General features: G+C 38.4%; 1 protein-coding gene across 2 annotated transcripts in view; it reads left to right on the plus strand.

The window, feature by feature from the left end:
• Positions 1-11,554, plus strand: part of ZBTB49 (zinc finger and BTB domain containing 49) — a 32,533-nt gene extending 20,979 nt beyond the window's left edge. The window contains exons 5-8 of one of the 2 annotated variants that reach the window (XM_043969703.1): positions 4,615-4,688; positions 6,576-6,658; positions 6,753-6,914; positions 10,144-11,554. In XM_043969703.1, the coding sequence (XP_043825638.1) occupies positions 4,615-4,688; positions 6,576-6,658; positions 6,753-6,914; positions 10,144-10,820 (996 nt within the window). In that variant the 3' untranslated portion in view covers positions 10,821-11,554. The remainder of the gene's footprint in view (positions 1-4,614; positions 4,689-6,575; positions 6,659-6,752; positions 6,915-10,143) is intronic. The other variant, XM_043969704.1, reaches the window with a different exon arrangement.
• Positions 11,555-12,312: the final 758 nt, after the last annotated feature.

The raw sequence follows: 12,312 nt of genomic DNA on the forward strand, positions 1-12,312 counted from the left end.
GTTTCTTTTCTACTCTCTGTGGCTAAAACAGAGTAAATTTAAACCCTCATTAGATGACATTTAATGTCCATATGACAGGAGCTAGTAATAATTCCATTTCATTCTGGCCAGATCATGTCTGCGTCTTTAGTTACGGGTACCATATTTTATGGGCAGCTATATGGCACAATGGATAGAATGCCAGGCTTGGAGTCAGGAAGATTCATCTTCGAAAGTTCCTTCTCGGCCTCACACGTAATAGTTGTGTGACCCTGGACAAGTCATTTGCCCCTGTTTGCTTTACTTTCCTCCCCTGTAAAATGAGCTGGAGAAGGAAATGTCAAACTCCTCCACTGTCTTTACCAAGAAAACCCCACCTGGGATCGCAAAGAGTCGGACACAACTAAATGACGAAATAGCAGCAAACCGTATTTTAAGAGGGACATTGGCAAATGGGAGTTTACCAGAGTAATAAGGGATACTGAGCATAATAGCACATAAAGAGTAATTGCTTATATTTAACCTGGACAAGAAAGGCACGAGAGCTTCCTTTTAGTCTTTACAGAGCTGCCATCTTTAAAATGGAGTTGTGTGTCATTAGAGGACACAACGAGCACCATTGGGTAGAAACTGTAGCAAGGCAGGTTTTCTTTTGGCTCGGTACTGGGAAATTTTCTCATGCTTAGAGCTGCCCCACAGTTGAGTGAGGTGCGTTGTTATGTTAAGCCCCATCACTACACTTCTGGAGGAGGCTGGATGATTACCTGTCAGGAATTTATAGAAATGATTCTTGCATTGGCTAAATGTTCACCTCTAAGGTCCCTTCCAGCTCTTATGATGATATGATTTTTATTTTGATTAAACTCATTAATTTAGTAGCTATTAAGAGAATGCCCAGGACCTGGACCTTTTGTATGTCCAACAGTTTATTTTATACATATCTAAGTTACTTAAATGTTATTCCTTTCATGCAACAATGAAGTATAACAAAATTTTACAGGACAAAATGTACTCAGTTTAAATACTTGTTAAAATTGATGTTTGCTGGCAATTCCTTCATTAGTGCTCTACACATAGTAAAGGCATCTACTATAGTTTATTGAATAGAATTGAACTTCTCCTAGAGCTTATAATACCTGGGCCTAATGACAGATCTTTGTCAGGGAGCAGGGGCAAGTAACTTAAAGTTGTATCCTCATACCTCAATGTGGCATGGAGGTGACTAGTTTCTCAAAAATTGTAAAGACAAAACATAAACCCTGAACGATGCTCCCAAGGTAGAAATGTTTCCATGAAAGGTCCAGTGATGTTCTGTCACCGTTGCCCAGGTACATTTAAAGATGTTCACCAAGTTGGCCACAGGTTTGTGATATTTTTAGCCACAGTGGAGTCTTGTGATCAGCATCAGTGGAGAGAGTATCCACAATAATGCAATTTCAGAATCTGGGAGTATTCAAGTATAAAGTCTGTGCACTAAGGAAATAATATAGTAATATAATGAGCACATGATGTATTTTTAGGGACAATTGTTAAAAATTAAGCAAAATGGGGCAGCTAGGTGGCGCAGTGGGTAGAGCACTGGCCCTGGAGTCAGGAGGACCTGAGTTCAAATCTGACCTCAGACACTTGACACTGTGTTTGTGACCCTGGGCAAGTCACTTAACCCCAATTGCCTCACCCACAAAAAAAACAAAACCCAAAAAATTAAGCAAAATTCTTCATACATTTCCAGTATTAAATAGCTAAGAAAAATCAAGCCTTTTTGATGTTACCGTGTTGCAATTTTAAATGGAAGGATGGCTTTTTAAAAACAATTGTCATATAATTTATTTAAAAGAATAAGATAGTTAAAAATAAATCCAAAGATTCAATAAAGCCATGGTGAATTTCACAATTTTGTATGATAATTTTTGGCTTTCAAAATACAGGGTAATATAAAATAATTGTTGACCAGATGGTGTTTTATAGATTATTGTAATTGCATAATTTTTCTTGAACTTAATACAAAAGAGATTGATTTTTAGAATGTAATAGAATGTAGCATCCTCTTAGTAACAGAAATTCATTAAGTGTTCTGTTTCCAGACAAATTGGCATATTTTTATAAAGATTCCTTGTAATACTGTTCCTTCTTTGCAGGCCATCTGTATTCTTTCACAAAACACTAATTCCCTGGCATTTATAAAAATTATCTACTTTCTCTTTGTAACAATGGGCCACCAACTTGACCTTTCAGTTCTTACTTCCAGGCAACCCTTTAACTATAAAGCTGCTGATAGCTTTTCCGTGTATACTGATAGAGGAAGTTTCTACATTAGGAGCTTCCCATACTAACACAATCAGGGGTCCAGACCCTCCTTGCCTCTCAAAAACAAACAAAAAAAAGATTCCCACAGTATTTTATGGAGTTTTATATAAGTAAATATAACATTTAAGCATTTTTTGAAAATGTGATTATGTCCATTCACCGGTTAAATTTAGCCCTTTTTACTTACATATAACCATGAATTGTATATGTATCTTTAACAAACATTAGAGCTCAAAAAGTCATTTAAATGGTGTTTAGAGGCAAAAAAAGAGGTGTAGATTTCTTTTTTGGTTTTGTGCTTTTACTCTGAAACCATTGTATTTTTTTTTTTAAGTGAGGCAATCGGGGTTAAGTGACTTTGACTTGCCCAGGGTCACACAGCTAGTAAGTGTTAAGTGTCTGAGGCCGAATTTGAACTCAGGTACTCCTGACTCCAGGGCCAGTTCTCTATCCACTGCGCCACCTAGCTGCCCCCCATTGTATTATTTTTACTGTATTTTTTACAGTTTAATATTGATTTTTTACATGGACGTTATTATCTCCACTAACTTGAATTATACTTTGAAAAATTTCTAATTTGTAGATTAATAGAAAAGTTAAAATGATAAACCCATCTAATGGAACTAACTGTATTATGTCAAAATTCAATAAGCTTCTTTTATAAAAATATCCTATTATAGAAAAAAATCAAAATCACCACTTAGGAATCTTGAACTGTGTGGTCTCAGATGGAAGAGATCCAAGAATCATCTTATTGAACCTCTACTCACTCTTTACAGCATACCTGACAATTGCTTATCCAGCCTTTGCTCAAACACTTCCACTTCCCCCCAAGGGATCACCTTCCATTTGGGGCTTGCTTTCATCATTAGCTACTTTGTAGCATTGGCTTAAAATTTGCCTCCCTAAATCTTCTACCTCTTAGTCCTAATTCTTTCATCTGGAGTCAAGCAGAACATGTTTAATCTGCCTTCCATAAAGTTAGTAATCACAGCTCCCTCCCAAGCTCTCCCTTTCAGACTAAACGTGTCCAATTCCTTTCCCCAGAGATTATATGACATCATCACCTTTCCCATCCTGGTTATGCCCCTTTAAAATCTGTTCTTCAAACCAAGCACAGTATATCCTCCATTGTGGTCTGATGAAAGTATTCCATCTCTCCTCTCTTTATTTCCCCTTCCCTGTGCTTGTGCCACAGGGAAATAGAGATTTCTTTGTTTCTTTTACCCAGAGTGGAAATAGATTTTTACCTTATGCTTCATACTGCACATATCCAAAATCAAACTCTTCTCCCCACCCCCAGCCAATCTCCCTTCTCTATTTTTTTAATGTCACCACTATCCTTCCAAGCTTATTATCTCATTTATCTTTTGACTCCTCTGTCTCTCTCAGAGCATATATTCAATTAATAGTCAAGTGTTGTTAATATCCTTACTCCATACTATTTATTAGATTTGTCCCCTCCTTGCAACTCTCACTGGTCTTCCTGTTTCTACTCTGTCTATCCTTTACAGTTATGCTCACAGAACGTGTCAGTAACGGTTGTTACTACTCAGAATTGTTCTGTGGTTCCTTGCTGTGTGTTTAATGTATGAACTAGTCCTGGTATTCAGAGGGACCCACGATAGGGCTTTTCTGTACCTTTTCCTCCTAATCTCATCCTTACATGTACTCAGGGCTCCTGCCAAACTGGATCCTATTCTCTTTTCTGGTCCTCTCTTTCCCCATCTGTGATCCTTCATCCATACCATCACCTCTCCTGGAATGGACTCCTTCCTTCCCATTCAAACAAACAAGCAAACAAAAGACTGCATCTATTGAAGTGCCTCCCTCCTTTCAGGGCCCAAGCTAGCTTCCACCTCTTTGATAGGTTTCCTTTCCTCTCTCAGATTTGAAGCCACTCCCTTGACCTTCTCACTGCTTCTTCATATTTATTTATGGGGGGGTTTTGCTTACATTAGATTGTAAGCCCTTTGACAGCAGGGTTTTTGTATCTGTAGATCCCCAGCACCTCATACATACAGTGCCTTACACAGTATTTAAGTAAGTGGGGACTGACAAGGAGTCACTTTCAAAAGTTTGACCAAGTATCAAGAGTCTACCTTATACCACTTGTTTAGCAAGTCAATGAGTTACTGCTACTCCATAGAACTAGAATTTACGCTACTCTTTGGTTGTAGCAGCAAAAGGCCTTTCTCAGTCTTTGTTTTAGGCTGGAATTTAGGCTAGAAACTGGAAGTTAGCATTTTTTTTTTAATATCATCGATTGTAAGTATCCTTCTGAATTCATGGAGTCTTCCTAAAATCCTTGCATTATTTTCTTTGCAGGCAGGTAATCTACAGACTCATTTACGTCGGCATTCTGGTGAAAAACCCTACATCTGTGAAATCTGTGGGAAAAGGTTAGTACTGAATTTATTCCTATGCACAGAAAAATATATCCTTTAAGCAGGGGTTGTTTTCCCTTGAAAACCAGCATATGAGTTTATTCCAGTTAATATCCTTACTTGGTTCCCTTAAAACATGGTGTTAGATGAAAAAATGTTAGTAGGGAGGGATAAGGTCCATAGGAACAGTGTTAAACATGTGATTTTCCTTTATAGAGGGTTGATGTAAGATTCAGCCTTTTGAATAATGTATTTGTTTCTTTTGTGGAGCTTTATAGGTGTAGTATTCCAGGTAATAAGAGGCAGTGGGTCATAGTGGATAGAGCTGGCAGTAAAGCCAAGAAAACCTGGGTTCAAGTCCAGCTTTAACACATGCTGGGTTTGTGACCTGGCCCTGACACTTCATCTCGCAGTGCTCTAGGCAGCTCTTGCATTTAATTAAATTTGTATATATTCTCTTACTAAAAAACCAAAAGGTGTCTATCCTAACAAATTTCATTTTTTGTCTTCGCTCCTCCAAAACCTGGAACCAAATTCAGTACCCAATTGTAATAACTTATTCATAGAATCATAGGATGGTAGAGCTGTGATATCTAATCCAAATGGCTCATTTTTTTATTTTTATTTTTTGGCAGGGCAATGAGGGTTAAGTGACTTGCCCAGGGTCACACAGCTAGTAAGTGCCAAGGGTCTGAGGCTGGATTTGAACTCAGGTCCTCCTGAATCCAGGGCTTTATCCACTGTGCCATCTAGCTGCCCCCCAAATGGCTCATTTTGAAGATTAGGAAATAAGTCCCAAAGAAGGAAAGTGACTTTTGCCCAGTGAAGTTTTTTATTCTGTTTTTTTTTTTATTTTAATTTTAACTTTTCTGTTAGGAAAAGCAGTCTATAAAATGATAAATATTATAGCATCTGGTTCTATATCTTAAACATTAGATAAAAAAGATTTCTCAGAGCTCAGTCTAGAACTCATTCCTTTACCCTTTCCTCTTCTGTACACATTGTCTCACATCTCAGATTCCTGGCAGTATCTGCTTTTATTTACTTTAGATGATCTCTGTTCTATTTATTTCTGAATATCTTAATTAACATTGCATTTTAACCTACAAAATTCTTGATGTTCTTTTGAAAAATATTTAATTTGTTTAATCAATATTATTATTTATGATAATAGTTATTAAGAATAAAACCACTGGCCTAATGATAATCAACAGAATATTTTGTTCTGTAGTCCATAAAACAGGGTAAGAAAGATTTATCAGTATGAAATGATGTATAGTGAAGTGAGCAGGACCAAGAGAACATTGTTCACAGAGACAGCAGTATTGTTTAATGAAGAAATGTGAGTGACTTGACTGTTCTCAACAATACAATGATCCAAGACAATCCCAAAGGACTATTGATGAAGCATACTATTAACCTCCAAAGAAAGAACTGCTATTGATGGAATAGACTGAAGCATGCTATTTTTCACTTTCTTTCATTTTTTTTCTTTTAATCAATTTTTCTTGTACAAAATAACAAATATGGTAATGTTTTACATAATCATATATGTATAATCCATATCTGATGATTTGCCACCTCAGGGAGGGGCAGGGGGAGGAGGGGAGAAGAGGGGAAAGAAGGATAAAAATTGGAACCCAAAACTATAAATAAAAATGTTTATTACAAAAAAAAAAGGAAAAAGATTTATCAAACAATTCTTTTTTTAATGCCTACTAAGTCCCAATTTCTTTTTAAAAGCCAATTTTAGAATAGGTACTTTAGATAAAGATGGGCTACATACTCTTGATCAAACTCTGATTAAGAATTCAGTACATCCCCTCCCTCAGTGACATGCACTTAGGAAGATTCATAGAAATATTAAAACATCCTTAATTGAATTTTCATATTCCATTACAGATTTGCAGCCTCTGGTGATGTCCAACGTCACATTATTATTCACTCGGGAGAAAAACCACATTTGTGTGACATCTGTGGTCGAGGTAGTACCAGAATTTTCACTATTCTCTCTTAGACATTTCTGATTAACATGCAAAGGGTTCATCTTGAGCTCATTGCTATTGAATTCTTTTTTAGGGTTTAGTAACTTTAGCAATTTAAAGGAGCACAAAAAGACTCACACTGCTGATAAAGTCTTTACCTGTGATGAATGTGGGAAATCTTTTAACATGCAACGCAAATTGGTAAAGCACAGAATTAGGCACACTGGTGAGCGACCATACAGCTGTTCTGCATGTGGTAAGTACTACAGCTTTTATCAGGCATCATATATATGCATTCTTTTCTCTAAGGCTTAGTCGACATTGTGGTTTAGTAAAATGAACCCTGGGACTAGGAATCAGAAGCTTTGTATTTTTTTCTCAATCCTGACACTAACTAACTTTGTGATTCTGGTCAAGTCACTTGACTTCTCACTTCTCAGTTCTTCATCTAGAAAATTAGAATAAAAACTGCCTCTTTTCCAGTACTTTGTTTGGACTGTTGTGAGGATTAAATGAGTTCATATATGTGAGAACTCTCTACAAATGCTAGATGTTACTATACGAAAGTAACTAAGCTGAAGCTATTCTAATTTATTTAGCAATTTCATAATAGAATATTAGCTTCCAGTGTATAAATTAACTTAATATTTTATTTTTACCAGTCCTGTAATCTCCTGGTTTTGGAAGCAGCTGGTAGATCAGTGGATAGAGGGCTGGGCCTGGAGATAGGAAGACCTGAATTCAAATCCAACCTCAGAGACTTCCTAGCTGTGTGACCCTGGGCAGGTCACTTAACCTCTGATTGCCTGACAAAAGGATCCACTGGAGAAACAACTCCATTATCTGCCAAGAAACCTCCAAGGACAGCTGTTATCCTGAAGAGTCTAGTTGCCTTTTTTCTAATAAATAATCTCAATTCCATTTTATTCTTTCCCACTCTTATCTCTCGGAGCATCAAGTACAAGGCTATAAATAAGCCTCTCAATAATGGCTTCTGAGAGAATATGTCTTTTGAGCTCCCCCACTACCTCTGTAGAGCTCTCAGAATCTTCACTGATTACATTTTTTTTCTTCATATTGCTTATACAGTGATTCATCTGATACCTTCTAGAAAGGAACTTTCTCATATTTTCCAGCCAACTGAAACATAACCCTAGTCAATGCCAAAACCTTGGTTATTTTAGCTATTTTATTTGAAATTTTTTCCTAAAATATAATAGATTCTTTCCAACTTCGTTAAGCAGAGGATTTGGAGTGGGGAGCCAAAGCATTGGTTTCATTCAGTGTTCATCACTCCTTATGTAGAAAGTCCCTCTTATGCGGGTCTTCAGCTCCTGTTTACTTAGAGCCTTTGAGAGCTGTCTAGGGCATGGGAAATGAAGTGACTTATCCAGGGTTACACAAGCGGTGTATGTCAGTTGGGACATGAACCCAGCTCTTCCTGACCAGAGGCTGGTCTTCCTGCCACTAAAAACACACCTGCCTCTCAGGCAGAAGATACAAAACAAAACGCAGCCTTTCCTTGATGGCCAAAGAGCTTCATGAACTGTTTTGGTTTTATAAAAGTTATTAAGGTGTGCCAGGCTAACCGTCACCAGAGTGAATGGCTGCAGATCACTTGGCTCCGGGGGGTTTGTAGTTTTATTGCCACTTCTTCCGTCTGTCAGTGTGCCTGTCTCTAGTAATATCACCCTACCTCTTTCTGAATTGCCATTTCTAATCATATATGGGCTGAGAAGTTAGGGATCCAAGCTTGCCTAAAATAAGACTAAATATGTACTGAATGAGTAAAATTCACAAGTTTTAGAACATAAGTTTTGTGACATCTGTTTTAGCACATCAGAAGAGCTTTCTTTTTCTTTTTTTTTTTTAACATATTTTATTTTCTTGATTGTTTTGGATAATTGAGATTGACTAATAAGCAACCTCAAAATAAAAGAGGTTTTATGTATACATATTAGACATACTAAAGGCTGTGCTATGCAGTGGAAAGAACTTTTTACCACAAGACATCCTGACTTCTCATGTCAACCCTGCCACTGATTTGCTGTTTGACCTTGGGCAAGTCACTTTCCTTTACTTTTTCTTCATCTGGAAAAGAATGAGGAGTGTTTGGAGACAGCAGTCCAGTTTGGTTGGAGTGTAGTATAGTCTAGAAGATAATAGCATGAGATGTGACTGGGAAGTTACCATAGGGCCTAATTGGGGGGGGGGGGGGGCTTCATCCACAATCTGAAGTTTATTCAATAAGGAAATAGGGATCAGGGGCAGCTAGATGATGCAGTGGATAAAGCACCAGCCCTGGATTCAGGAGGACCTGAGTTCGAATCTGGCTTCAGACACTTGACACTTACTAGCTGTGTGATCCTAGGCAAGTCACTTAACCCTTATTGCCCTGCAAAAAAACAAAAAAAAAAGTAGCACAGGAAGGAAATAGGGATCACTGAAGACTTTTGTTCTGTCTGTGTGACCCTGGGCAAGTCACTGTTAACCTCTGTTTGCCTCAGTTTTCTCATCTATAAAATAGGGATTATGATAGCACCCACCTCCTAGGTGTTTGTGAGGATTGTATTTGTAAAGTACTTTGCAAAACCTTAAAGCACTATATAAATGCTAACTATTATTGTTGTTCATAGCAGTAACATAACCTATTTAAGTTAGGTAATCTGGCATTAGTGTGGAGGATAGATTTGAAAGGAAGAAAATGCAGACAGGGAGGACTGGCTCAAGGAGACTGTTTCCCATAATGCTCCAGGTTGTTCATAACGTGACTCTATACTAGGGCAGCCCCCTGGACTTGATGGCCTATCAGTGCAACCCCCAGAGTGAGATTTCATATGTAGTGGAGGTATGTGGTCTAGAGACCATTATTCCAAACTGCTTGCTACACATGAATGACCAGAAATCCACTAAGGCTCAAGGTTAGAGGAGCCTGTGAATGATAATGTCACACCAACTGGTAAAAAGGGAGAGGTTTTTTCCCTCTTAAACTAATAAGACATTTACTCTAGAGTGTTGTATTTGTTTCTTCATGTGCTCTGATAGGACTCCTAAGATGTGGTATGGTAGAGTGAAAAGAGCAACAGACTTGGAGGTTCAGGCTAGCTTATGCCATAGTGTGTTCATCTGTAAAAAGGGAGAACGCTCAGGGCAGCTAGGTAGCACAGTGAATAGAGCACTGGCTCTGGATTCAGGAGGACCTAAGTTTAAATCTGGCCTCAGACACTTGACACACTTACTAGCTGTGTGACACTGGGCAAGTCACTTAACCCTCATTGCCCTGCCCCCAACCCCAAAAAAGGGGGAGAACACTCCTTGTATTCACAAGGTTTTTGAGATGAGGAAGTGTTTTATAAACTATATATAAATATGAGATTGGGAAATTAAATGTTTTTAAAAAGCTAAATCTATCCAATGATCACTTTTTCTTTAAAAAAAAAAAGGAACAAAACATTTTTCTTTATTTCTTTTTGTCCTAATTTTAGGGAAATGCTTTGGGGAATCAGGTGACCTACGAAGGCATGTCCGAACTCATACTGGAGAAAAGCCATATACATGTGAAATTTGTAGCAAATGCTTCTCTCGCTCTGCTGTGCTACGTCGACACAAAAAAATGCACTGTAAGGCCAGCGCTGAGAGTCCAGCAGCACATGATGAGTTCGCGCAAGCCAACGAAACATCTGATCTTGAAAAATCTCAGAGCTCAGACTCCTTTTCCCAAGATATGTCAGTTGCTTTGTTGCCAGGATCTGTGAAGCTCCCTGTTCGTCCAATGGGGAATTCTTCAGTGGAATTTGATAGCAGTTCGTCAGGTTCCTACTGCAAGTTAAGATCCATGATTCCACAAAATGAAGTTACAGACCGAGAGAAATTGACTCTAGATGCTGCTAAACTCCCCAAACCTCAGATGCAGCAAACACCTCATCAGTCATATGCTTACCCAGAGGTAGTTGCATCTGCTGCAGAAGAGCCCCTGCAGCCTGATAGCATGTCCATGATTCGCTCGTCTATGGCAGCCCTCGACAATCCTTGTAATGATACACTGAGCAACCGGTCATCGTCTGCTGCTTACAGGAGCTCCGAAGGACCTTTTTTTTCCAGTATGACTCTTTGGGGTTTAGCAATGAAGACTCTACAAAATGAAAATGAGTTAGATCAGTAACATCCCATATTAGTAATTCTCATCCAACTTGGAACTGGGCGGACTGGGATCACAACTGGATTTCTGAACCACTTTTCACTTTGCTAGACTCATTCTAACCACTGTAAGAGGAAATGGCCAGTTCCCTACCCTTGGGGTTAGAGAGAAGGCAGGTTATAACGTCAGCCTTGACTCATCATTAGGGCAAAGCACAAATCACAGTCACAGACTGTAATATTTGAATGCGGCCTTTGAAGTCCTCTGCTCCAGTTTATAAATAAGACAACTGAGATGGTCCTTCCCACCTCCTCCTTCCCTTCCACCCCAAAGAAATGACATGTCCAGGATCTCAGAGGCAGAGCAAAAATGGCCTTCTTAGCCAGCCCTTTCATTTTACAGAGGGAAGGAAGCTGAAGGTCAGAGAGGGGACAGTGACTTGCCCAGGTCCACAGGGAGCCTAGGTTCTCAACCCAATTCACCTGATGACAGATCAAGTTTTCTTTTCACTACCCATGTTGACAGATAATATTATGAGTCAGAAAAGCCAGAGGGTTTATACACTATTGGTTTACATGATATTGAAAACATTTAGGTAATATGTTACTACACACTTGATAACAACTACTGTGCGTTTTTTTTCCTAGTTGGGGTAAAAATTGTGTATCCAAAACTTTATTTTTACATTTTTTTTAAAAATAAGATTTGCATTTTCAGCATTTTTATATACATACATATATATTTTTAAAGCGTAAATATTTTGCACAAAAATTTTATTTGTATATGTAACTCATACTGTAAGTTAATTTAATAAATGGAAACTACCTTTCTATGTGGTATAATATACTAGTGTGTGCGTGTGTGTGCGCGCGCGCGCACACACGCATGCGCACGAGTGTGTTCAGTTCAACAAATATTAAGTGCTTACTATGTCTGGAAGTCACTGCTAGGTGTTTGTATGCTCTGACAGATAAAGCAGAGGTCTTGTTTCCAAGAATTTTATAGCCTAATGGGGTTGGGGTCAGGACATATACTGGACATAACTGGAAAAAGGACGAATGAGATAAATGCCAGGAGAAGTCTAGGCAAAGGGGCATAAAAAATTTGAGAAAAGAGCATTTTCACCTTTTGTGAGTCAGGGGAGGTGTGGGATCTGAACTGGGTCTTTTTTTTTTTTTTTAACGTATGAGGTATTTTATTTTTTCCGTTACATTGAACTGGGTCTTAAAGAGAGGGGCTTGCACAATTCGAGTACGTGGGGAGAGGAAAGTCCATTTTGGGTGTGAAGGATGGCGTGAGCACAGAGAGATGGTGTGGCAGAATAAGAACAAGAAGCAAAGACTGGCTCAGTTGGCCCAGAATGTAAAATGCATGAAGGGGAGTAGTAAAAGATAAGGCCAGACAGGTAAAGATTGGAGAAAGATAGAAGTAAAGACAGGGAAAGATTAGAGCCGGCTTTTAGAAACTTTTTAATGTCACAAATTAGGCCTTTCCACTTTAACTCATTGGCATTGGG

Source organism: Dromiciops gliroides, chromosome 6, assembly GCF_019393635.1.
Source record: "Dromiciops gliroides isolate mDroGli1 chromosome 6, mDroGli1.pri, whole genome shotgun sequence".
NCBI classification, from domain to species: Eukaryota; Metazoa; Chordata; class Mammalia; order Microbiotheria; family Microbiotheriidae; genus Dromiciops; species Dromiciops gliroides.